Source organism: Amblyomma maculatum, chromosome 6, assembly GCF_055883805.1.
Source record: "Amblyomma maculatum isolate TAMU_Amacu chromosome 6, ASM5588380v1, whole genome shotgun sequence".
Taxonomy (NCBI): Eukaryota; Metazoa; Arthropoda; class Arachnida; order Ixodida; family Ixodidae; genus Amblyomma; species Amblyomma maculatum.
This window is the reverse complement of record NC_139349.1, coordinates 109,265,617-109,293,369: the sequence shown is the minus strand read 5'-3', so window position 1 is coordinate 109,293,369 and position 27,753 is coordinate 109,265,617. Positions and strand designations below refer to the sequence as shown.

Below are 27,753 nucleotides of genomic sequence, written 5' to 3'. Positions count from 1 at the left end.
TGCTGATATCAGCAAGTTCGCGAAGCCAGTGCTCTAAACATAATCACGATGCTAACTCTGCTTGGAATACGCAGACTAAACGCATCCAACGCAGTGGAAATGGCGGCGACATCTCCCCTTCCCAGAAGTTAATTGGGGATGTCAATAGTTGTTTGTGAACCATTCGGGCGACGAGTTGGCCCTAACGAGTTCGCTTGAAAAGCGTCAGACGCAAAAAAAAAAAAGGAAGTAAAGAAAGCCCGCACCCCACATTCGAGGAAGGCGGTGCTAACCTCCAGCTCTCATGGTCGCCGGAGAGCAGCATCACATGCTTCCCCCGAGGCGATAGGAAGAGAAGAGAATACGGGGCGCACTTCCCCTCCTCGGTCGCCCTTCGCACCTCCGCCGGTCACCCAGCCGCAAGCGCCCGCTCGTCTCCCCAGCGCGCGGGGTCTCCCCTCCGCTCTGTCGGAGCGGACGGCTCACTGCGCTCGTCGCCGTGAAGACGACGGGCGAGCAGTGCCGGAAACCGGTCCCCTTCCCCGATCAACGCCGGCGAGGAGCAGCAGCAGCAACAGCAGCGGCGGAGGAGGCGCGGCCCACAACGACTACGCCGGAGCAGCGCCGAACACATAACAGGCAGCAGAGCGGGATACGACCGGCTCGCGCGCGAAAGCCGAACGACGAGCGAGGCAGGTCGTGGTGTGTGCTACCCCCCTGGTGGCCCGCTGGCCCAGCGGCGGCCCCCGCCCCGAAGTAACGGCAGCAAGAAGGAAGGAAAAAGCAGGAATGTTCGCCGCCGAAGCACCGGCGGCCGCCAGCGCGGAAGTCGAGCTGCCCGCACCGGGAACGTGATGATGCCCGCTGGTTCGGCGCGTGCGCCCCGTCAACGTCAGGACCGCCTCTGTTGGACATGGTAACTGCCCGGGGCAACAGTGCCACCGGTTACGCATCACACCAGGTGAGAGCCGCTGGTCTTGATTTGTAACCCAGAGCTAGCGTGGCAGCATCCTTCATGGAACCGTGTAGTTCATGGTGGAGGTCTAGTAGCCCAGATTTTCTTTTTCTACACATTTTTCAGGAACGACGTTCCTTTCCAGTCATTGCTCTTACACGGTACGACGATATCGTTGAGGGACGGTCAGGGAACGGCAGGTTCACTGAAACCTCACTGGAATAAATAATTGCGGGAGCGATACTCACTTAACCGATTATAAGTAAGATTCCTGTTATAATAACAACAGCCCACAACGCAGTATTTTAGGCATGCATTAGTCATTGAATACTATTTGAAAGCTGTGAAACTGGACATATATTTGAGAACTGTAATGAAGGAGGTACAACATCGTGCATGCGCTCTTATGAGTAAATCCAACTGACTTCTTCTGTCGCGACTTATCTTTGAAAACAAATTGGTCCTTGATACCCTCCCATGCACCTGCTCTGTCACTTGGACATCATCAGGAAAATTTACAGCTGCCCTCACGCTGTTTATGCATTACAGCAGCGACAGCGGTTCCAGACAGTAGTGTTGTGATCATTTGTATATATTTTCAACTCCACCTATGGTCCGGAAGGGATTAGAGGTGAATGAACGCAGGGAAAATGGGAAGCACGCTGGTGAAAGCCACGGAAATAGCGCGCACGCTTGAAAATTCCGCGCCCTCATTACACGACATTGCAACAAAGAAAACCCAATGGCGTGCCAGATACAATAACTCTGAAGTAAATAACCACCTGATCCAAAATATTCTTGTAAGGTCCATGAAATGAAGAAACGTACCAGTGGCTTGCATAAAAACGTAGAAATGTGGAGTTCCCTAACGCGTTCTGCTGACGGGTATTTTATAATCTTGAAAGACGGAGGTAACTGAAAGAAACAATCCATGACAGGAAATGCGTGTTGACTCACGCCTTGTGTCGACTTCTTCAGACAAAATACCAGCGCATCCAATGTAAGCCTGCTTGGAAATGACAGCTTACTTATTTCTTCATATGAAATCCAGGTTCGGAAACTTTCTCGCAAACTTTCGCGCTTGATGAACCGTTAAGATACCAATAGTTGCTGCAGCGCTTACCAGAAAAGAAGCGAACATTCAAAGTTTATCCGAGATGTTTGGCCCCGCGCTCAGCCAGCAAAGAACACGAGACCGAAGTGGGGACAGTCTCTAGAGCTTCGCGGCATCAAGGGATGAAGCCGTGGATATCCTGCGCCGTCTCCTGTTTTGCCTGAAGCACCGTCGGGCTCGGAAAGGCTCGAATAAGCTCCCATCTACTGCTTCCACTTTGTGACGCTCTCTGGCTTGAGAACGGTGGCCTCGAATGTGCGGGCATGCCAGGAAAAGCCTGTTTACGGCTGGCACATGACTTCTCACAAAGACAGCTCCCGTACCGACCTGTCCTCCCGTTTCTGAATAGGCCGTGCCAGCTTTAGAATTCTTTTTTTTTTTTCCCCTTTCTTTAGCGCCCCACTGGGGGATCTCTTTGTCCCTTCCTCAAGTTCGCTGACTCAGGTGCACGAGCGGGCGAGGGTGAGAACCTTTGCGAGGGAGACAGAGGCAAACACAGGTGTCAAAGTGCATGACCTCTTCTTGCACCTTGCATAGCAATCTTGAGGCTTTCGGATGCGAAAGAAGCAAGGAATAAACTGGCTTCCACTGGAACACGGATTTCGTTACAAACGGTTTTAGGGAGGTGCTTCCATTCGCTTTTTGCGTTGTCTGTGCTCATGCGCTTAGGCTCACTCCGATAGCCAAGCGTAAAAAGGGCTGATTCCGGCTCACGGGAGAAGTTTGTGCGTTAAAAACGTGATAGCAAGCTAATATTATCAGAAGTGTGCTTTGTTGATCGGCGGGATTGGAGTGAACTGGACAAGAATAAGAATGCCTTAGGCTTCGGTAGGAACATAATTATCCAGCCAATTCAATCTTCCCAGTAAGCTAAAACAGAAACAACAATAAGTTTGGCTTTTTGTGGCAATTGCGTCCTCGTAAATGTACACTGCCGATTGAGCGAAATTTTTAAAATCGTGTGCTGTGTTTAAGGCGCCACAACAAATGACGTCACGGAAGAATCAGTGACATCAAGTGAATTCAATGGACCAACCGCGAGCTGTAAGCTTTCACACGAGGAGTGAAAACAGTGAATCCCAAGGCCCTCATTTTATCATCCTCGTCATCCAGACACGAGTTGGTCAGCTTAAATCCATGACACCAGACCACGCGATGCGTATATACCTTAGAGTTCTGCAATTGGGTTCGTCGAGTGTTGCCACTTTCATGACAGTAAAAATTCATGCAAGCTTTTTAGCTTAGGTATTCGAAGGTACTTTGCTCTCTCCTATGAGGGAACGCAATGCTCGCTGGAAAAAGGTCAATAAACCAATCTACAGAAATAATCTTATTATAGACTATTAAGAATGCGCGCAAAAATATATGGGCCGATAGCATTTGCGAGCACTACTTGCTCCAACAGAAAAAAATTACTTCCAGCTCAGCCATCAGCACTTTTTTTTTTTTTTTTTGCAAACACGAACAGTTAATCAACAAAAGGTGCGCGGCATAATACTAACCAGTTTATTGAAAATGGCAGCAGTTTCTTTCAAAAGCTGCTAAGCTACTACTGCGCAAACTGTGATTGACTGAGGATGCGCCTCCCGCCTTATCTGCCAGCAAGGATCACAACTTCCGCAAGTCTGCCAGCATACATTTCTGCCTGCAGTAAACTATTCCACTTCCGGCATCATCATGCGATGATGTTTTAGGCAATAAATGCGGTTATTGTGGCCCGGGTACTTCCGGTATATTTGGCCACCGGCACGTGACTGAACTAGAATAATACTCTTGCTACACTGGCACCATAAAATGACATTTGAGTCGAATAGAATTCGAACAGCATTCGCACTAGACGGACTTCCTCGGAAGCTAGAAGACAGTTTCTAAGTACATTCGAATGCTTCAGCATTCACTCGTGGTTTTGCAATGGCATTCCTGCATGATAGTGGTTTATTTTATTGAATAATGAAAGAAGAAGGAAGGAAAAAAACGAGTTGCCTGCCGCGGCATTTGCTATCTAAAATCTGAAGCGCCCGAGCTACGCCCGGCGGGAAAGCAAGGGGGATAGCGAGAGGATAGCGAGGGAAGTACAAAGGGTAGCTATAGTAAGAAAGGGGGAGGGGGGGGGGGGGGGGGGGGGGGGAGGAGGCTTTGTACATTAGTTTCGCTTGTGTAAGTTTACTTCTTTACACTGTGTACAACGTACAATGCAACGATGACGGTGGTAACCACCGTCACACTACACATCGAAAAGCCGCAAATTATTGCAGTGTGTAATGCTTTTCAGGCCAACAACAATGGGATGGCCACCCTTCGTGTTTCGACAGGTCGGCGACTTTAATTTTATATTAATGAGGCGATGACGTAACGATATGTGCGCTGGTATCTACTTTACCTTTATTAAAAGATAAGCGGAACGAGCCGCTACTTTCCACATTTCCGCTCATGAACATTCACTGGTGATAGACGCTTGCTAAATGATTGCATTTTATTCTACAGCAACAACCCCCTTCCACGCGATTAGCCTAGCGGGTACGCAGGGCTCGAAGTTTTGGCGGTTGCAAATAATCTGTTCATAAGGTTTAGTAGATGTAAATGGCTATCAAGTGTTGTTTCGGCAATGGTGCTCTGAAATCGATATTGCTTACATCGCAGGATGTGCATACAATGAAAGGGAAGCGTAGATGTGACCCAGATCGCCGAGCAATCGGCTTCAAATGTGGCTAGCAGCAGTAGCCGCTGCTCACGGATAACAAATTATGCCATTTCAGTGAATGCGAGCGGTCGTTACACATACTTCTGGTTAAAGTGAGTTATATCAAGCATTGGTCACATTAGAGAAAGGGGGAAAAATAAGTGAGAAGCAGCGGTCGTACGCGATGCCACCAACCCGACCGTAAAGTGTTTCCCAGGCAGCCGAAAGCATCGATATGCTTCTTACAGAGCTGTCGCACTGCGTAAACAAGCAATAGTACGAACAGTGAAGCACGACCTGCGCTTTATGTCACGTAAACCAGCACAAGCACGCGTTGTGTGTACACGGAGTTATTTGCAACAAGAGTGTAGTCGTTATATCGGTGCATTCGCGCGAAAATTTCGCGCTTACGCAGTGAACGCCAATCTGTGGTAATATTATCTTCAAGCACTCATTTGACAAGCGCCCTAGCTTTTCGTTACACAAGTAGCAGAAGAAAGCCAGAAGACGATATCGGAATCAACAGCCACAGAGCCGATGCGGTCGCGATATATCGCCAGCCGCGCGGCATGGCTGATGGCAGGGCGAAGCGATGACGAATTGCTATTGGTCGGCGCTCTTTGTGTTTGTGTTTCGAAAGCATTGTGGAATCTCGAATGTCTTCGTGTAGTTCATTCGAGACAAATGACAATATAGCCGAATGCCTTCGAAAGAACGTCGTGTAGCAGCGCAAGTTCGGCATTCGAGTAGAATGACAATCGGTTCTAAGGCATTCGAAACGCCCTTGTATGCTGCGCATTCGGATAAGGAACTAGTGTAACCGTAAATTATTCAGCGATGGATAGGAAGAAAAAAGTCCAAGCGGATTTATTCATTTTTTTTATACCTTGTGGCTAGTTACGCTATTAACCTGACCCGAAAGGCTATTTCAGAGTGGCAGAGAGTAAAAGAACAGATAGGTACGGTTTACCCACTTAATGAGGAAACGGTTAACGTTTATTATTTCTTTTCCTTCAAGCCTCTAGGTCTCTACTGTCCTCACGTAAACCATGTGCGTCCTCTCCCCGGCAATGATGCTTTCATGGTGTGCATGTGTGTGTTCATGCATGTACAAAATACAATTTTTTAAATGGCCGAGAACAAAAGCCTTTTAACGCAACACCGTTAGGGAGCTCCTAACATGTATGGGGGTATTACTCCCGCAAGAATGCGCCACGAGGGGACTAGACGCTACGGTCGCCTTCTAGCCCCGACGTGCCAGCCCTAGCAGACAGAGCTGTGACCCCCAACCCGCGGTGCGAGAAATCGCCACTGCGGCGGGTTCGGGCCAGAGGGGACAAACACCGAGTTGCGTACTCGAACAAGAGTTTATTGCACTGCTCGAGTACACGGCAAGAGAATAGCAATTAAGAACAACCGCCGTGTAGCGAGCGAAAGCCGCGTACGGGGGTGCAATAACAACCACCTAATAGGGAAGCGCGTCAAGTAGGTGAGAGGAAGTGTCTGCTCACCTAACACAGCTTCTCGCTCACATCCCGTTGCGGTGCCTACGGTCAGTGCGCGATTCTCGGTGACGGCGGTGGTCTCCTCGGCGGAAATCATGAACCGCGCGCGTGCGCGCCCATTCGCCGAAGAACCCCAGCGAGTTGCTGCAGTCGCGCTCCTCGACACGGAACGGGAGAGGAGGTCTCCCGGTTACGCCGGCAGGAAAGAGGGAAGCCCGCGGCAGCGTCGCCGCAGTCCCGGGAGGCGGCGGGGGGTGGCCAGCGTGCCCTCTCCTCCGCCAACCTCTCTGCCAGCGCGCGTAATCACGCGTGTTAATTACGCGCGGGCGTTATAATGGAGGAAGGGGATTGTGAATCCCCACACCCCCCCCTCCTTAAAACCGCCGTACGGCTAAAAGTAGTCACGTTCACCGAGGGATATATCGAGGGGGCCGGCTAAACGCCGTTTAACTTTTAAACACAAAGAAAACCGTTTAAACCCAAAGAAAAGTGCCAATATATAAAAAGTTGCAGACAGCTCACAGCCACGGGTGTCGGAGGGGGAGGCAAGGCCGACGACCACAGGAGACGACCTTGGAGCTGGGGACACACGTGCGGCGGCCGCAGGTCCCGCTTCTTCACCGTCACTCGGCCAGGCTTGGAAGTGTCGATGGCTGCAGGCCTGCTACTGCATTCATCGTCGGTCAGCCAGGGCAGCCTGCCGGGGAACGGTTAGGAACTGCGTCTTCGCGTTGCGTAGCATGCTGCAGGCCCCCCTCAGCGGGTCGTCCGCTCGCTCCCGGTCGGCCTCTTTTCCCTCCGTCGTTGACGCCGCCGATGGCGAGGGCAGCGGGGCGCCAAGCTGCTCCCGCTGGTGAAGCCACGGCCGCGAGCACCGAACGGCGCCGAGGCGGGCTCTTTGCTGCAGCTTTCGTCGTGCTGGACGCAGTGGCCTGTTCCACGAACTCCGGCTGGCTCGCTCCGTAGCCGACCGGAAACCGTTTGTCTTGGCCCGGTTGACGGTGACAGCAGGCTCTGGCTGCGGGAACGCCACTCCTTGGACGGCCTGCTCCTCGATGCTGCAACGGTCGTCGTGGCCTCCGCCGGCTCCCCTCCTTGCTGGCTGCAATGCTGTCTTTTCCCTAGTTACATTTTTTTTTTCTGTTTTCAAATCTACCCCCGCTCGATCTTTTCCAAGAGAAAGCGCGTGCTTGCTCTGGAAGCAAAATGCGCTGAATATTAACGGAGCGTCCCATCTATATTCAGCACAAGAAATTACTCCCTGCGCGTTGGTCAGAGGTATGTCTGCCGTGGGCGCAAGTCGTAACGAGGCGCGATGCTCGAAATCCCAAGCCTTGCCTCTCGCTGCAGCTGCCTACTGGTGGGGGAGTGCGTCCTCCTCGGGCCACGCAGCGGGGCTCGGATTGCGGTGCGCTTTGTGAAAGTCTAGCTCCGCCATCTTTGGTTGCAGCTCTGTCGCGCGTCGGCGTGTGCCCAACGCAGCAACCGTGGCGTTGTTGCGAACTTATAGAGCAAGTTCTACCCATTCGACAACGTCACCACCATGCACATCACTAGGCAGCGAAATGACACAACTTGAAGAAAAGTCTTAGGGCCGTTCGCATGCTCAGCGATGCACACATCGTGCGATATAGCTCGTATCAGCGTGGCGTGACCAACCTCGAAGGACTCATGTGTATCCTTCGCGTGGGGAAAGGATTGCGCAAGGTGCTATCGGAGTACTGACGGCAGGGATCCAACGCGCTCACAGCAATACAAGCTGTGTAGCGCCCGCACAGGCAGCAATACCAGCGTGCCCTTATGTGCGCCGCGGCCGCGCCGCTCGGCTCCCGGAGCCCGTCGAACACTGGTCGACAAAATAAAAGAAAAAACAGGATCCTACCGCTTTCCTAAAGCTCCCTTAAGGCTGACTAGGCTCCCCACTGCACTGATGGAATTAAAACGGTCAGCACTCAGAGAAGCCGGGTAGGCCGCCCCTTCTCTGAGGCTGCGAGCTATCGCGACGAACTGGATAACAGGCGCGGCAGAAAGGATAGTAATAACACTTTTCATGCCATCAACGTGCGCGTGCAAAAGTACATACGCTACAACGCTGACCGTCCTCACGTAGAGCATGGTAAGTCAAAACACTACGAGAGAATGCCCATCACACCAGTATCCGCGCGTCACCCTGCTACAGAGCGGTGGAGTCGTGTGAGATCCTGCTCTCGCAGAAAATTACAAGATCACAGTGGCTAGCGTCAGCTCCTGATCTCTCGCAATAGTTAAGGTGGTTTTGCTTGCTTGCCGTTGTGCAATCACCACTGCAGTATTAGAAGATACTGAAAAGTCAGTCCTGCTCACTGCCATGGCTAGTCTATGTGTGGCGTCGTACACACACAGACACTCGATTTGTCACACCTCTGGCCCCACGTTGGGCGCCAAAATATGGGGGTGTTCAATTCTCGTAAGAGAGAATGCGTCACGAGGGGACTAGACGCTACGGTCGCCTTCTAGCCCCGACGTGCCAGCCCTAGCAGACAGAGCTGTGACCCCCAACCCGCGGTGCGAGAAATCGCCACTGCGGCGGGTTCGGGCCAGAGGGGACAAACACCGAGTTGCGTACTCGAACAGAGTTTATTGCACTGCTCGAGTACACGGCAAGAGAATAGCAATTAAGAACAACCACCGTGTAGCGAGCGGAAGCCGCGTACGGGGGTGAAATAACAACCACCTAATAGGGAAGCGCGTCAAGTAGGTGAGAGGAAGTGTCTGCTCACCTGACACAGCTTCTCGCTCACATCCCGTTGCGGTGCCTACGGTCAGTGTGCGATTCTCGGTGACGGCGGTGGTCTCCTCGGCAGAAATCATGAACCGCGCGCTGCGCGCCCATTCGCCGAAGAACCCCAGCGAGTTGCTGCAGTCGCGCTCCTCGACACGGAACGGGAGAGGAGGTCTCCCGGTTACGCCGGCAGGAAAGAGGGAAGCCCGCGGCAGCGTCGCCGCAGTCCCGGGAGGCGGCGGGGGGTGGCCAGCGTGCCCTCTCCTCCGCCAACCTCTCTGCCAGCGCGCGTAATCACGCGTGTTAATTACGCGCGGGCGTTATAATGGAGGAAGGGGATTGTGAATCCCCACACATGTCACAGAAATCAGACGTCCCTGTCTTTAGGCATGACCTAGAAATTCTTATTTGTAGACAAACTCATGAAGTCCCAGCTGCGTGCCCTCCACGGGAATTTCCAACAGAGCAGAAACTTCACCTTCGGCCAAGTAACCTATACCGGCTCTATTTTGTTTTTGTTTTCTTTCGCCGCGACATTAAGGGTGACGCTTGTAAGCACTCTCAAGATGCGCAGAAACATTATCCATCCAGATGTCAATGCGGACACAGTAACTTAGCTGATTTAAAGGAACCAAGATGCGCTATAAAAAGACAGCCACAGGAAAAAGCCAAGGAGACAGGCTTTTTCCTGTGGCTGTCTTTTTATAGCGCATCTTGGTTCCTTTAAAGCAATGCACCAACTCGCCCAACAAGAAGTTCTTCTAAACTAACTTAGCTGAGGTCCCGGGGTTTAGAAATAACAAAGTAAACGTGATTGCATTTGCAGTAGAGCTTAGCAAGAGGCGTTTGGAAGAGTAGTGGGTAAATAGCAGGGCGGGGACGCAAGGGAGCTAAATGCGAATTAAAAAAGGGCATTTAAATATATGCATGGTCTAATATTAAAGTCGTTAAAGTTGAAAAGTTGCTTAAATTAAGAAGCATAAAAGAAAGGTTGAGCATGCTGACGCCTGTCACCGCCCCATTTCAATGGGAAGATTAAATAGCCTTCGACGCAGCGAGCACCGGATGCGAAATTCACGAAGACCATGGGTTCGAATACCAAATGCAGAATGGAATGTGGTCGTTTTTTATCCCACAATCTAATAAATTGCCTCCGTGATTACGTCATTATCTCACATCATTCACCGCCCAAAATAATTTCCTATACTTACCGGGGCGGTCTGCTTAGTACGTCCTCTGCAAAACGCTCACGGTAGATGTGAAGTCATGCGTGCAATTAAAACCATTGAAACATGATATACAATGCGAATTAAAGCCCGTCGCCCATCTGACGCGATTTTCTTTGGTAGGGTTTCGCCTAAAGTAACATATTAGGTTGCTTGCGGAATTCAAACCCATGACGTTTGGGTATGAGCTAGATATGCTGGCAACTAAGACATGAAAGGCAGGCTTTCATGACGCGGAAACGGGCATGAGCTTTCATGCATGTCGTGTTGCCTTTCACGCAAAGTGGTATTTGACGATCTGTGTACTAATGTTATTGCTATCATTATCGTAAAATAAACGTAAATTGGTTATAGGAAGCAAAAACGCAGTATCTAGCTGTCACAGTTTTTCTGCCGACTGATGAACCATGCCGTAAAGGAAGGGAGGAGGGAGTGAAAGCGGAAAGAGGGAAAGATGTGCGTAGCTGGAGAGCTACGGAGTAATTTCAACGACCTAGGTATCTTCAGGTTCAGTGTGTACTGACATTGCACAACACACGAACTCCTCTCAGTTTCGCTTCCATCGAAACGCAGTTGCCGGCGATCGGGTTCGAAGCCGGGATACTAACGGTTCAGTACCCAGTCAAAGATTTCCCCTATCTTTGCCTGAGTACTTTCCTTTAAACCCTAGCCTCGAACAGAAAGCGAAGGGAAATGCGGCGTGCTAACAACATACTTCCTATCTGGTCGACTAAACTAAACCAGCTGTAATTTTTTGTTTGCTTTCCCTGTGTACTGCAAATAAATGAATTAAGGTCTGTTTTACTTTGCGGCATCATTGCATTGCTATTCTTTCCCTTACATTTCTCATCTTTCCTCTACGCTTAGTCGAAGATCAATAATTTGATTTTCATTCATCAAAGCATATAGAAAAAAGTGGGGGGTTCTGTATTTTTAGGTACAGTTCGTGTTGGCAGCATAGAAGGGAGGAACAGCAGTTTTACACACGAAGAAGGCAAACATAAATGCAATACAATAGGTTTCATTCGAATAAGGCGAAATGCTTGAACTGACTTAAACACACCTTAACTTACGCGGGGCTGACAGCAGGCTTTGCTCTGTCTGCAAGAAAATCGTCCGAGGTGTGCGCGTGATGCTTTATCCCCCTTCTGTAGTTTCGTGTCAACTAATACCTGGTGCACCTAATACCTGGGTCGTTATAATACTAATACCTGAGTTATTTTAGCGGTGGTAGTAGTATATACAGTCGCAGCTGCAGCAATATTATAACGAGGCGAGCACAATACACAAAAATTTATTTTATGTGTAAAAAAAAAAAAATCAGGTTATGGACCACTGAACCACGTCTTAAGCCTTTTTGAAACAATTTTGATCTTTGCGGCATCTGGACAGGGAATTGGTGCGTGGTCCCCGTTTCAGGTAGGATGTAAGTATAAAAATGCGTAGGCGATGCCTGTTAACCTTAAAGGGACACTAAAGAGAGAAATGAAGTGGGCTTGCATCGATAGAATGCCAGGTACTGGTTACAAAAAAGCCACTATTATTGATAACAGAGCAGTTATAAGGTAGTAAAGAGGAAGAACAGGAATACAGGTATCGCTGCCACAGCCGGAACGACCGAGGCTCGCAACTACAAATCACGTGACGCGCAAGGGATCCCGGAGGCTGACAAATGCGAATTACGTTGACCGTTTGAATGCGGTAGTCGGTTTTGTCTCGAATGTGATAACATGCTTTTATAACACGTAAATGACGGCGACAAGACGAAAAGACAACGTAAATGTTGCAAGGCAAATATAAAAATATACTCATTTCGTCCAGTTGTCGGTAGATGCCGCTAGTCTCTCAGCTAACATAAGCTAACACGGCGCTACAGGCGTCCACTTCAGTTTCGGTGATGTTCCGGCTCAGGCATTTCGTGCGTGCTCGGATAGTTTGGTTTGGTCCTGCGGCGCCTGAAATACGAGCTCGGAGCCGTAGATGCGCCTCTCGGCACGCACCTGCGAAGTATTCTCCGCTTCCCGCTCGGCAGCAATCACGGAGTCTCCTCTTGCGTCATAGTGTGCGTCATTCTACCCGACTACGTAGTAGGAGAAAACAGTTTGAATTCGACCAGCGGCAAAAGAAAAAAAGGAAAAAACTCAACCTCTTATCGCAATATCTCGGCAATAATTCGACTTTTTGCTGCCGGATATGCGGCGACAGTGTCACCAAATGCCGTTTATTAGATTTTGATAGCATAATTGGGCGTCTTTAGTTTCTCTTTAAGCATGTGGTCAAAGCGTCCTCCCAACACGTCCATTCATTGAACCAAGAATTTCTCTTATGTAAATGTGGAACCTTTCACGGCCGTATGCACGTAGCCGAGACAGGAAGCGCGCAGCCAAGTAACAAACGCGAGTTGAGTTCCCTGTCACATTAGCACGACGCGACGCCGATTTGGTCTGCCAACAGAGCGTCTTCCTGATGTCTGCGTCACACTGCGCCGACGGAAACAGTTGGCCGACAGTCGGTGTCGGCGCCGCGTCGATCGAAACACGGCTGTCGGCACACGGTCGCCCAACTCATATGTCACACTAGCGAGAGAGTGTGCGAAACCTCCCACCGACTAGGCCCTCTTGTTCTCACTCTCTGCTCGTGTCTTTTCTTATACCTTTCATTATTTTTTTTTCTGCCATACTAAATTCTCATTTCTATAGATAATCCATTTTCTATTTTACTTGGTGTATTCTCATAATTGTTAAGTTAATTGAGGCGCTTTATTTTTAATTCTATTTCATAAATTCGACTTATCAAATCAAGCGCCTATGCGTCGAGGCTAAGTGCTGTCCAGTATTTCACGGCTGTGGTTGCTGGGTTAGAACGGCAGTGTTCAAAAAAAAAAAAAAAAAGAAATATAAACGTCCGCGGCGAATAAGAGGCAGTATTTATTTTAATAAGCAGAAAAAAGGTATATTTTATTGTATGATGTTCACCTCCCACTCCTGCTATAACTGCGGATGGAGCTGCAGTATGTAAAAATAGAATGCTGCAGAATCTACATTGGAGTAATGCGAAAGCACGGATGCTTTTTTTGCATCGTTTTTTCCCCTTTTGCTGTTTTTGAATTTGGGTTGTTCTCTCTCTTTTTTTTTTTTTTTTTTTTTTTTTTACTGTTTCGTTGCGTGCCAATCATTTCCTATACCCTTTTTGTCTCCACTTCCGGTTGCATTCGTCCCATCCTTGACGTCACCCTAATGGACTGACCTAATTAACTATTTTAGTATTTGGTACATTCATATTGCGTGCCAATCCCTTACTATGCCCTTTTTGTCTACTTCCGGTTGAGTGACGTTACATCCTCTACGTCACATCAATTCACTTCTTGTTTACCCATTTTAGTCTTTGGTACTTTCAAATTGCACGCCAATCCCTTCCCATGCCCTTTTTCGGCTCTATTTCCAGTTGTGTGACGTCACATTCTTGGCGTAATCATAATTTACTGACTTAATTAACAATTTTAGTCTATGGTAGTTTAAAATTGAACGCCAATCCCTTCCTATGCCCTTTCAGCTAGACTTCGGGTTGCGTGACGTCGCATCCTTGACGTCTCCTTAACTGACTGATTTAATTAACTCTTTAGTATTTGATACATATCGACGCCACCCTAATTGACTGACTTAATTAACTATTTTGGTTTTTGATACACTCAAATGTGGCGCCAAGCAATTGGCCAAGCCATTGGTTAATGAGACCATTTTCGCCTTTACGTTTACATTTTTTGCCTCTAATTTTTACCTAATTAACTTATTGGCCTAATTATTTTTGGACACAACATTACGTCAACCTCTATCGATGGGCACCGCTCATTAACCTCTAGCACTTCTCAATTACGCGTTCTGCGGATGCGGTCTGCGGACAGAAATCTGTGAACATGCGAATGCTTTCACATTAAAAAAGAAAAAATCACTGCTTTCTGTGCAGGATCGAACTTATGATCTCACGTTTGAAAGCCAACTGCTGTAACCACTGCGCTACAAAATTTAAGCTAACCAGTGCTTTAGAGGTTGAGATATCCTCTTTTAGCTGATACGCTGTCTTGGAGCGTGAAAGTCGGGAAGGCAGCAGGAGCGATAGCAGTTTACCGCCAACTCTAGACTGTCCAGTTTGCTGAGAGCAAACTGAGCAAACTGCTGATAGTTTGAATTATGCCATGCAGTGCAGTAGCAGGTAAAACCTTCAACAGATTTTGTAAAAATTTCGGCGGATTTCACAGGGCCAGCTGCGGAAGCACGGCTGCTGTTGGTCCTGCTGTAAACGCAAGCTCTGCGTTTTTTGCGGAGATAATTCTTTAACCATGCACATTGAATTATGGCACAAAACTTTGTGTGATGCGCAACGTAGCGTTGAAATTGGCTTGCACAGTGGCGACGCAGCTACTAGACGTTATGATGGTAAGCACAACGATCGAAGTGCAGCGGGATCGGCAGCTCTAGGCTTGCTCCAGTATAATAATTGCTTCTTTATAATTTCTTTCTCACATTTTGCACTGTTCTGTGCAGTTCGGAAACGCTGAAAAGTTGCTCGCGGTTTCGACGCTCGCTGCAAATCTACGCGCCCCGAATGGAAAATGCTGCTGTTGGCATTCCGCACGCGTTCGGCGGCACCGCATATTTTCGTGGCTCACGCTCGCGTGTAGATCAGGAATTCTACATCAATTATACTTTTTTACATATGTCAGTACTGAAAGTTATTCGCCGTCGAAAAAGTGCACAGAGTCAGCTTCGCGTTTCGAGAATGTGTTTGCTTGGTGGCCGATCGCGCGAAGACTTGGCCACCAACAGTCGGCAGACTGGTTTTGTCGATGTTCCCGGCCTCAAAACCTCTCCCACTGGGAAGACATCTGGTTTTCGGTCGTGTTGGTGTCGTTGTCAGCCCAGTGTGACAGCTTTGTCGGCCGCATGGTCGGTGCCGGTGTCTTTGTCGGGTCTGCGTCGTGTCTTGCTAGTGTGACAGGTCCGATACTGTAGTAAAAATCAAGACGAAATGGGCATGGACAGGGCGTGTCATGTGAAGACTAGATAACCAATGATTATTAAGAATAACGAACTATAGATTCCAAGGGAAGGCAACTTCGCGGGCGAGGAAGAAAGTTAGGTAAGCGAATGACTTCAAGGAGTTTGCGGGGATCAGTTGGTGGCAGCTACCACAGGCATATGGGACCTTGCTTTCGGTGTAGTAAGGCTGATGATGATGATGGTGGCCTAGAATGGTACAGCTGTTTTCGAAATAAGAACTCTGGACATTTCGTTCAGGTCTGTTATCACAAAAATCGCGTGGTCTTACCGACCAGGACAGGCTGAAACTTCCGCGCACAGATGGAAATGGACGGAGACGACGACGTGCAATGGACAGCGCGAGAGTGTGTTGTAGTCTGCGCGCGGGGTGGATGGATGTGATTGACGGGTTGATCAAAGTGAGAAAGTTTTAATACATCGCTTAAGGCAAAAAGGCTAGCGATTTTTATGCCTGTATGTACTTTGCTGACAGGCAATAGGTGGGTTGCAGAAACCTAGAAGTCCGCTTCTCTGCAGAGTAAAAACCACTTCACCATGGCAGCCAAACCTGTTTTTGGGGCAGAAGTTGGGTGCAGCGCAGAATACTTCTACGTCCAGCCTGATGTCATGCACAAACCTGTTGAGCAGAATTCCTTCACTATTGAGAGCCTGGAGGAGGTAGGGGCGGGGGAGGCGTTATGAATGGCACTCAAAAACGGAGGGGTTCTTAATCCCATAATTGCGACAACAAGATGAGGGGTGCAGGAAATGGACGTGGCCATTATTGCCACAATATACGTCTCTTGCACTGCACCTAATTTCTGCTCCCAAAGCAGGTTTGGCTGCCATGGTGAAGGGGTTTTTGCTCTGCAGAGAAGCTGACTTCTAGGTTTCTGCGACCCACCTATAAAGAAAAAAAAGGGGTGATGGTTTGCAGCTTCCGTGCTAGCTTCCTATGAAGGTTTCCATGGTTCGAATCCGCAAAGGATTTTTTTGTTTACTATGAAAGCAGTACAAGCAGCGGCACAAGCGTTAGGCAATTTTTCTCGTCTCTGAATCTCCGGATTAGCGTTTTCTCAGCAGCGCACAATAGATCTGAAAGGTATACTGAACAAATATCCAAGAATATTGAGAAAGCACCACAGTTGCATTCTTAAGACACGATTACACTAGTACAGACACATAATTCGGGTTAGTTTTGAGCGGATGGCTGCATTTTTGACGCTTTCTGAGCGGCCGCCGGGTCCGAGGAAGCGCGCTCCCAACTGTTCGCCGGCGGGTGTGACGTCACATCTTCCCTCAGCAACGTCATGGCCCCGCGATCCCGCCGCCGCCCCCGCACCTGAAGTTGGTTGACCGTCTACACGCAGTGTCGGTTCCCCCGCGTTGCGCCGTGAACAATGATGTGAAGTGTGGAATGCTTAACACAAGGGAGGTTGAGGGGGACGCGTACGGAGGGCGCGTATTGCGGACAATTGTTTGCGCGCAGGGATGAAACGATGAAATGTACGCAGGAACACGAGCAGAAAAAAAAAAAAAAAGCACGTCCGTCTCTGAGCTTTGTGAGTGCCATGGGGAAAGGAAAAATGAACAGGTGCAACCGGCCGCGATGGGGGTGTTGTGACGTGATATCCAGTTTTGTCAGAGCTTTCATAGAAGCCTGCTAGGTGCAGCGATCTGAGAAATATCGATTACAATACTTACTTTCCGCTCATTTCTGTTCATAAAGTGGATTGTTTTGGTCACTTCCAATGTGATAGCTACCATCTGCGCTGGAAATCTCGGCGGCAATTTTTTTAATTCAGTATACCTTTAAGAATGCATGCACTCCAACGCCATCAAGACAGCCTCCTGTCACTCCTGCAGATGGTGCATTGTCCCATTATTGGTAAGGGTACAGTCAGGTAGTCAGGTCTTCGTATCAAAGTGGCCTTCAAGTGGCCCTCCCTCCTGCCCATTATTGTACAGAAAGTGAGACAGTTACCGCGCCTTTCCCTTCCTATATAAATAAATCACGCTAAGAAAGGAGAGGTTATTACCACGGGACAGTGCAAAAAAAAACCAGCGATCCTCCTCTGTATCTCTTTCCCCGCGCCCGGGTCTTTCATGTTGCTCCCGTACATATGCGCCATCAGGTCAATACGCTGAGATGAGTTCGGGGAACGCCACACAACAACACTGTTACCGTGCACGTGGACACTGCATCACTATAGAGGTTTCTTAGTTGCGCCAAACTTGCAGCACTCTGTATGGATGCCAATGAATATCGGGAGGAAAGGCGAGGACAGCTAGAGGCATGGACGGGCTAAATGGGAGAGAGGCGTGCGCTCCACGCTGCGCCACTCCCCTTTAGCCCGGCCATGCCAGAGGCTACCGCTTGCAGCGAAGTATCTCGCCTGCCGGGCGATTCCGCATTCACAGACACGAAATCGTCCCCGTTTGAGCCAATGGTGGGTGCCGCAGCTAAAGGGTAAGAAAGGAACAATTGTTTGGCAGATCGCATGCTCTTTACTTGGCTTCACCTGTAGAGCAGCGCAAATAGGAAGTAGCGTGCGCATGATAAGCATGCTATACTGAGATGCCTATCAGCCCTTATTTTAGTCCAAACAAGCACAAAGTTTACTCAATACACCACGAATACGCATCACATAACCAGAACGCATGGATGATGTCAAGGCGATAAGACTCGTTCAGAGCTATAAACACTTAGTGGCTTCACGTGCAAGCAGTTTGATAATTTATCTTCGGTATGTATGTTTCGTGAAAAAACTGAACTGCTTCGTGGCCCGTTCATCTTGGCAGCGACAAGAACGACACGTGGGGCGGGTGCATAGCGCGCAACAGCTACGGCACTTGTGTGCAACAATGTTCCACCCTGTTTTGCAGCAACGTGATGGAAATTCGATGGACAGCGCTGATCATCACCAGTGCCTGTCTGTGCAGCTACGAAGCGGCCGCTTCGTCCGCGACGGTCAAGTACTACACATCTGCTACGCCATGTGAGTTGAAAAGTCCTTTACTACCAGAACTATGTTCCCGAATTTGTACAGGTCTTCTGTCGATCTTAAGCTATAGTCGGTCTGTCGCCTACGGCAGTTATACTGTTCTCTCTGGACGTGTGCTTGCTTTAGTAAAATGCATAACTAAAAAGATAGTTTTTGGAGTTCGACATCATTCTCTGGTTTGCGGAAATGTTTCACATTCGCAACGTCCCTTCAGATGTTTAGTTTAGTGTTTCGTCAGAACTGACGTTAGTCGGGACGCAATCAATCCCGACGTAAGTGATTGCGCCTGAGAATTTACGAAACCGATGTACACGTTAATGAATTTTGCGCGCAAGAACAGGGCTGTGAGGAACGGCGCAGTAGAGTGATATTTAAATTACCCAAAAGACATTTAATTTCTGCTTGTTGGGTGTTTGTATTCTGCAATGGAGTCTCAGCACACGCCTGTTTTTGCGCTCAATTAAATGCCCCCCTGCCCTCCCCCATAACATGGGCCTAATGGGGTGGGCTTGTGCCCCCAGCCAAGCGTTGTGCTCACTAAGGTAATACAAAAAAAAAAAAAAGACTCGATTGGCACAATATCTGGTAACATGATCAAAACTTCTTTGTAGCCTGCTATAGCTGAAAGCTGCATTTGTTTCGAACTGTTGTGTTGTGCTTGATACCCGACGACGAATATTTTATACCAACTTTTATAAGTGATGTGCGGTCATCCTGATATGTTGGTCGTTACCTGCACAGATATCCAACGTGCCCACCTCGCATTGTCCGCTACGTACAGTAGGCCACTTTTGGAATCTATCACGCGAGCGTCGACTGCCCGACGCAGTGGCGCCGATCTGAAGTACACCGGAAATCGGGATAGTGAACGAGGTTGGACACCGATCGTACTGCTGCAGATAGCGTCTTTTGCTTGGCTGTTACCAACCCAGAGAGACAGGTTTGATGGGCGAGCCCAGAGAGCGTTTATTATTTATGTATTTGTAAATGTATTTGTTACTTTTCACTACTCAAACGCGCAACGCTGCAAGCATGACTCTAGGCCCCCGCTGATGGTTGGGGGTTGCTACCGGAGTGCGGGTTTGATGTCAAAATTACTGCGAGCGTCTTCTATGCACCGTTTTTTGCAATTATTGCAGTTGGTTTCTTCAGCGCGCTATAGGATTTTTATCACAAATGTGCGCTTTTAATCAAGAACGTGCGCGTTTCCCTCTTTCTTCATGCCGCAGGGAAGCAATGGACTATCGGGAGGAGGCCATGCGAGGGTGTGCAAGGAGAAACCGGGCTCTGCATGTTCAACTGGGAGTGTATCCGGCAAGAAGGCACCATGCTGTCCGCCTGCATGGACGGCTTCCTGCTGGGCGCGTGCTGCAAGCTTCCCTACGCAGCAAATGCCACGACGTCTGTGTGGACTGAGCAAAGTGTTCACACGACGCAAGACCAGTCCAAAGTCAGCACAGTAGTTACGGTCGACGCCACTTCTCTGTCGTCCATCTCGGACACTCATCCTGAAGCGTCGCGGCTTCCTGCCAGCACGACAACTACCACTACGGAAGCGCCCACCACAGTCGGTGCGAGGCCGACCACGGTGCTCTCTAGGCCAAGACCTCCTACACCACTATGGCCCTTCTTCAGGCTACCGACGACGCTGAAGCGACCTGTGGTTGCACGTCCGACGCAGCCACCGGCGGCGGCTGCAACGGTGACGAACCACCATAAGCCGCCGGGTTTCACTGCGCCAGCAGTGACCACGTGGATGACGACACGGCCCAACGTCCTCTTCACGCCGACCAAGCTAGCCATTCGCCCCTCTCCTTTTGTCCCATCGACGATGTATGTCCAGCGGCCCACACTACACGCGGTGCTCGCAAGCACACCTATTGGCATGCTTAGCTCTCTGATAGCGAGGCCTTTCATACGACCGATAACGACGGCGATGAAGATGCGCCCGACCGTCACGACCATGAAGCCAGCTAAGAAAACCACCGTGCTCACCGCCCAGTCCGGAGCAGCGACAACGCAGGAGAGTACATCTCAAGCGCAAACATCACCGCAACAAACGCCGTCGGAAAAGTACGAAATGCAGACCGAAGCGTCCTCGCAAACCATGACGGCGCAGAAGTACGACTCCGTGAGCACATATTCGTCGCTAAGTACGCCGTCGCAAACTTATGCCTCTACGACTACATCTCTTTCTCAGACTACCCCGACTCAAGAGTATGAGTCTCCAACTACTGCTTCGTCGCATAGTACACCGGTGCAAAAGTACGAGCCTCCTACGACATTTTGGTCACAAACTGCCCCTACAAGATACGAACCATCTTCCACTCATTATCCTTCATATCGGCCTCCGTTGCACACTCTCTCCTCACTTGCGGAAGGTTATACGTCCCACGCTGTCAGCAGACTGCCACCGTCTACTTTGAATGATCTTTCTGATCTTGACGCCGAGGAGAAGACCCCAGACTACCATACTGAGTTAGGCGTACTCTTGTCCACGAAAAGCGGAAGCATTCAACCGACACGCCATCCTGGTTTTGTCGACTTGACTGAAACTAGCACAGCGCAGCCGCCACCTACACCCAACGTCATGGAGTACACCCTAGAGTTTGACGTTGAAGACCGCCCAACCGTAACGGAGCATGTGTACGGCGTTACAACTGGACGCCCATCGTTCGGAGAAGTTACGGACGTCACCGTTTCTCACGTCGGTTCGACTGTCGTTTCGTCTTCGACAGACCCATATTCTACGCCACCGCCGTCAACGACAACCAAGAAACTGAAAACACGTTCGCCAGCAACAACCGAGACGAAGCCCTGGCCTCCGTACACGATGGTCTCCAAGCCAAGCCCATCCAAGTCTCGTCCGCCGCAGTCTCCCACGACAATTTCCAACCACATACACCATTTGACGTATCCTTCCAAGGCGACGCTATGGCCTTCGACCATCTTTAAACTTCCTCTGAGGACAAAGCTACCAATAAGGCCCTCGCAGAGCACTACACTTTCGTGGGGCTCGACCACTATGCCCGTCACTACTTATCAGACTGAATCGACACTGACGACAGCTCAAACGACGTCCAAGCTTCCCGAACGCACAAAGAAGCCGACGACAACCGTGGGTCGGCCGCTACCGGTGAAAACGACGCTGTCGATGACAACCGCAACGACCAAGCCTAAAAGCACCCCAAAGCCAATGAAGCCGGTCCTGGCAGTACCAGCCCGGCCTGCAAAGCCCACAAAGGCGCCGCTGCCCACTAAGTCGCCGACAAAAAAGAGCACGCCAAAGCCGCCGTCAAAGACTCCGCCGGCGTCAAGCACCTTCACGCACGCCTCTACAGTGAGCACGAAGCCGACAACACCTCCCGTCGTCGCAAATAGCACGGTGGCACCAACCGAGACGAGCAGTCAGCAGTGGGATTACCGTAAACGTAAGACGCAGTGCTTGCTGTCCCACTTCGGTGACGTGCATTCGCACATTCTTTTCCTTTTCGGCATTGCGCCTCTCCAAGAATGGGCTATGAATGTCATGCAGGCCTTTGCGCAAATAAGTACACTATCTGTGAATTGAATGCAGTGTTTTATGCGCAGAGCATTAAATCCATGGCTCGCTCCTTGTAATCGCATTTAATAGACTGCCATAACGCTGTAATTTTAATGTGTCAACTACATGCGTATGTATGCGCGCTGTGAGCAATATACGCAGCATCATGCTACCTACGCTCCATCACAAATTAAACAAAACCCGCGACTGCTAGCTGCGGACGATGAGGTCGTGTCAAGCCGTTACATATTTGATGATTCTTATACACTTTTCTTTTTTCAATCCGCTTTTTTCTTTTGACCCACAAAGACTGCGGAGTCAGGCCGCTACGTCCCCAGGGCCGGATCGTCGGCGGAAGAAACTCGTTCTTCGGTGAATGGCCGTGGCAAGTACGTTTTGCACCATCCGCAAGTCCTTCCTGCTTCCTTATTTACGGCTCGACGTGAGCTGTCTGATAGGTATCTCGGGTTAGAGTGTCACGTTCTTCATTTTCTTGCAGGTTCTCGTGAAAGAAGCCACGTGGCTTGGCCTGTTCATCAAGAACAAGTGCGGCGGCGTTCTGATTAGCGACAAGTATGCGCTCACAGCGGCGCACTGCCAGCCGGGGTAAGAATGCGTTCGGAGGTCTTACTTCTTTGCCTCAGTTATACGTTAATGTTTGCTTTGAAGAGTTTTGCTGAGTGTTTTTATGCTGTGCACAACAAGTGGCCGTGGAAGAACTAAGGGTGTCACTGCAGCGATCATGTTTTAACACTACAGAGGTTCTCTTCAAATCCATTCTAGTGCAATGGTGAGGCAGCGTCGGCAGTATAATTACGAAAAGGTGCGAAAAGAATTGTCGCTAAAATGTGTTGTCCCAGAACGGAGGAGCACAAAGAATTGTTTTACTACATTTTGTCAGGAGAGTATAGGTGATCGTACAAGTGCATCGTGCTGAGCAGGATTGCAGTGTTTGTTAAAATGTGCCATTAATGTACAATTCCAGTATTACACTGCTTCTTGGGCGGAAGTTGAAACTACTGTGTGCATTAGTGCGCTTGAAAACGTGTTTCCTCATTCTTCATGACTGGCGGCTCCAAAACAAACAATTGTTTTAACCAGTTTTCAATGGAAATGTTTCCTTGTGTTCGCATATATATCGAGCACGATTTATTAACTAAACCGCTTACTTTGACAGAAACTAACGCAAACAACTCGGCAATTATCAACTTTGGCGTGGATGGCCGCTTTTCGGGTTACGTTCACTCGGATGCTTAAGCAAAACATGAACACTGGTGGTGCGAATCGCCCATATTTCAAGTCTGTTCGTATTTTCCACGGGCAATGTCTAACGTCAAATTTTCAGGGACGCCCTGTTATAAAATAATTAGTCAGAAAACCTACCCTCTTCTAAACCTGTGTATAGAGCTGCCACACCAAATTTGCCGCGGTATCAAAAAAAAGAAAAGAAAATCCAAAAAGGAAAGGCTCAAATATTATTTTGTCAGCTGCCATGCACTGAGCGCCCAGCCACGTACTACATTGGCGAGACGAAGAACTTATCCGAAAAACTTCGTCAACTCAAAGCTCATGCGCAAGTGCTAAGCTATAAGTAAAGTTCCTGTGGAACGCTGCAATAAAAAAGAATTAAAATGTATTTTTTCAGAAATCATGGTAAATGCAATCCCCCTTGACGCCAAGAATGCGTCGCTGGAACTCTGCGAACAGCCAAAACAAAGGGCAGTTTCGCTAAAATGTTACTGCTAAGAGTCACTTCTGTCCCCCTGGAAGAAAAGGCAGACGCAGCCTGTAAACTTTTCTGAAGTTGTCCAGTCAAGCTCGCCCCTAATACGGTCAACGTGGTCTGCAAGGGGTAGAAGCTCTGTTTTTGAAGCAGCGCAGAAGTATTTTCGTCAGAGGCATCCTTCCTAATTACTGCGGACGCATTAATGAACGCTATACTTCGTGTTACAAGATGTTTGCAGGACTACGAGAGGCGGGGGAGCCCTGTCCTATTCAGGATAGTGCGCACTATAATAGGTAATTGTGCTCCAACGGAGCTGCCGCTCCCGGACTTGGCTGGGGCGACAGTGGGAGCACAAGTACCTATTATTGGGCCCTGGGGTGAGAGGTGCAGGTGCTTCAGGGCCCAATTATCCATTATAGAGAGCATAACCTGCCTTTCGCCGGGCTGCAAACATCTTGCGAGGCGGAAGTATAGGGTTAAGGTAGTAATATGAGTAATGAAATATGTATGTATAAGTATAATGTTGTTATTATTGTTACTATCATTAAGGCTATGAATAGCGTTCAGACACTAACATTAAATATATGCAATGTTAGCGAATTGGAAGATTTCCCAAGATGTTTAAAGAAGCAATTGTACCCTATCATGTTGCCCGACCTGGCACACAATGACGCTGCTTATTCGCGCCCTGCTAAAGTGATCATCTTTTAAACCTGCTTGCAGGGACTGAATTGTATTGCTTTTTTTTATTCCCGCTTTGTATGCTGGCTTAGGAAAAAGTTTCGTTCGTTTCATGACTGTCTGCGGTAATCTTAGCAGGCAGCGCTCTTAGTAAGTTAATACAGTCGAGGAGACAGTTGGGTCAGTTGGTACATATTGGTGAGGATTAAAACCAGCGGGAAGGCACAGACGCAGTGTTGTGTGCTTCTCTCTTTGTCTGAGTCTTTCTGCTGGTTTTAATCCTCACCAGTAAATTAATACCTAGCAATAGTATTAATATACATGGACCGGGGCCGCGTAGAAAGCCAGTTAAGTGTCCTTACTGCCTCTCTACTTCGTCCATGTCCTGTCATTCAATCTGGCCTATCCCCCCAAAAAAAAAAAATGAAGGTGGAGAACGCCAAATAAAGAATAAAATATTGTTAAGTGACTACCTAAAAACACAGTGAATTGAATAAAGCATATTATAAGACAAAAGGATATCCAAATCAAACTTTATTAGCATCCATATTTCTCATGATGGATAAACTGCCATCTTGGAGGAATCCGCTGCTGAAAGAGCAGTATTTCCCCTTAGGGTTTTTCTATGTTTATATGGTTCTTAAGTACTCGCAAATTAACTTGCAGTTTTCTTGCGGGAGGCCTTGAGCTGGTTTGGTTTACTAAACTAACTGTTCTTGCTTTAGCGTTCTGCATATATAACGCCCTGTGAAAGTGCCAGTATTTGACTTTTCTTCCAGGGATATTTGCACCAAACTCCAGCTTGACAACAGCGCTCATGAAATTACCTTTGATAGAGCTTGTGCAATACCTCTGTATAAAAAGGCTCCTAAGTAGCTCCTCATCCATTCTGTGGAGATCCGGACGTTCGCCCGTGCAGTGCTCAGATTAGGCAGCCGGCGCAGGTTCCTCTCCTCGTTGCTGGTGATCCTGGGCGAGCATGACCTGTCCGGCGACTACGAGCGGCTAAAGCCGGTCTCTATCCCCGTGCGACGCATGGTCGTGCACCGCCACTACAACCCGGCCACCTTCGAGAACGACCTTGCCCTGCTCGAACTTGAGCGGCCGGTCGTCTTCCAGCCACACATCGTGCCCATCTGTCTGCCGGAGAAAAACGAGGATTTCACCGGCAGGACGTCCTACGTCACCGGATGGGGAAAGCTGTCGCACGGTACGCGTGAGTGCGTGGAGATGCGCTTATAGCATGAAATCACTCCATGTTAGTTCGGGAGCCAGATGATTGGACAGCGCAGAATGTAGCCTGTAAAGCTCATCAGACAAGGGTGGCCTCAATCCAACTGCTTTGTGATTTGTCGCACTAATAAGAAGGTTCGCCTTCGCATGCCGGAAGGCTGAATTCACTCAGAATGTTGTCGTTCTTGAAATAACGACTAAAGTATATTTATTGCATCAAATAAGTCTCATTATATGCTATACGTAATCTGACTATGCCAAGGCTCCTGGACAAAGAAAATAAAGCACCGCCCACTGAACAATTGTCCAAGCAGCTGCTTACTATAAGTGTCCTTTATTTTCTGCGCTCTGCAGGCGGGTCGGTGCCGAACGTCCTGCAGTATGTGCAGGTGCCCATACTGAGCAACAGTAACTGCCAGAAAATGTTCATGCTGGCAGGACACGTCAAGTCCATCAAGGAAAACTTCGTCTGCGCTGGCTACGATCGGGGAAACCGCGACTCCTGCGAGGTAAGCTGTTCATCGTCAAACTGCGAAACTTATTATCGCATATGACTGTTGTCGAGCTCTACCATGTATACAATGCCCTCCTTGCTGTAGAGGTCACCTGAAATGAACGCGCAGAGCTATCGCTTATAGTTTTTAAAATGCAAGCTGTTTATTATGACATCCACATATAAGTAGTCGGGAGCTCTGGTCAACATTTTATTCATAATTTTTTTACAAGTTTGAGTGGGTTTTTGAAGCGTGCTTAGTGGTATGGTTACTTCACCGTTACCTTAACAGACCACACAACGAGTTTAGCATCCCTTCTTTCCGAGGTGAGGGCACTTTTGCTAGAATCAAGCGAGTTACCTCTGGCACCTGATTTTGTTTTCTGAAACGAGGGAGTTGGTATAATAAGGATGGGCCCCGCCATTAAGTAAGTAGGATTGGTATCTCTTGCACTATATATAGCTTGAAAGATTTAAAGTTAAGCGCTGTTTTTCATTAATTTTCTCTCACCCTGTTCCTTAAATACGCCCCTGCCATAAGTAGTCACCCAGTCTTGCGAGATCACTTCGCTATAGCTTGAGCTTACCCGCAAGTTATTTATGCATACTTAAGGCAAGAATCTATGGCTTGTGCATGCTGCAGGGTGATTCTGGCGGCCCACTGACGCTGCTGCGAGACGACGGACGCTGGGTGCTGGTGGGCACTGTCTCTCATGGGATTCGATGTGCCGAGCCCAACATGCCTGGGGTCTACATGCGGACCTCCGCCTACCGCACCTGGATCGATAGCGTCACTGGCTACCGGTCCTGACCGCGTATCGAAATCTCTTTCACATCCATTCATACTCCCCCCCCCCCCCCTCCCCTCCAAATCTCTGCTCTCAGCAGAAAACTTCGCCCGATGCAACTCTCTGATCTCCCATTTACTTTTTTATAATCTACTGATTCAGAACATGAGCCAGCGTAGCGCTCATAGCATCAAACATTCTCGTTATGTCTACGAGGAAGGCGCTGTTCCCATCAAAATCGAGGGGCCTTGCAAAACCATCTTCCTGGACAACAGCAGTGTAGCATATTAACAATTCTATTATGCTGGCTCTTCATACCCCTTGACCCCTTTGGTCCTTATCTTTCACCCTTGGCATAGCCTTTCTAGCAATTCTTCATAAAGGTGTACCATTTTCGTTAGCTCATACCAACCTTAAAGCGCAGGGCCAGAAGACTGTGCCACTGACCCCTACGCCTCCTCTTCGTCATTCTTCGCTGTCATCGAAAAGAAAGAGATGACAACCGAAGAACTGCGGCATTGCTTCGAAAGAAGGACACTGTATTGTGCGTGTCTTGTGCGCGGACTGTTTGACGTGTGATGGACTGACACAGTGAACTGGACGGTGGCTGAATGGTGCTTGTTTGTTGTCAAGAACTGGCGAGTGTCGATGACGCTTTGGCACTTATGAACAACCGATAGCAGAACATCGTAAATTCCCTATTTATTGTTTTTATTTATTACGACACACAAAGACCACATGCTCACAAATGACTTGTCACAATAAAACATAACTCAGATGTCTCTGCTCCCATTTTTGCACATGTGTAATATACGGCGTACTTAATGGTGCAAGAGCAGAAAGAAAATCTAATGTAATGGACATAGCAAGCGGTAACTGAAATTAAAGAAACCGGAAGCTGCGAGATACGGTACAGCTACGCTTGGTATCTGGAATGAATGGATTAATAAATATATTTAGAATTTTGAAGCGAAGCCTTCTTGTCGGAGTAAAGGTGAGCAAAGGTTATAAAAAAAAAAAAAAAAAA

The 27,753-nt window shown here is 48.7% G+C and overlaps 1 protein-coding gene across 1 annotated transcript; it reads left to right on the top strand.

Annotated features, from left to right (window-relative positions):
- Positions 1-407: 407 nt before the first annotated feature.
- Positions 408-27,753, top strand: LOC146186557 (uncharacterized). The gene is made up of 8 exons (XM_084607262.1): positions 408-940; positions 18,143-18,255; positions 19,491-21,692; positions 22,115-22,194; positions 22,305-22,411; positions 25,157-25,422; positions 25,800-25,954; positions 26,582-27,753. Exons 2-8 carry the CDS (start codon positions 18,150-18,152, stop codon positions 26,747-26,749), a joined length of 3,084 nt encoding a protein of 1,027 aa, XP_084463388.1. The 5' UTR covers positions 408-940; positions 18,143-18,149; the 3' UTR covers positions 26,750-27,753.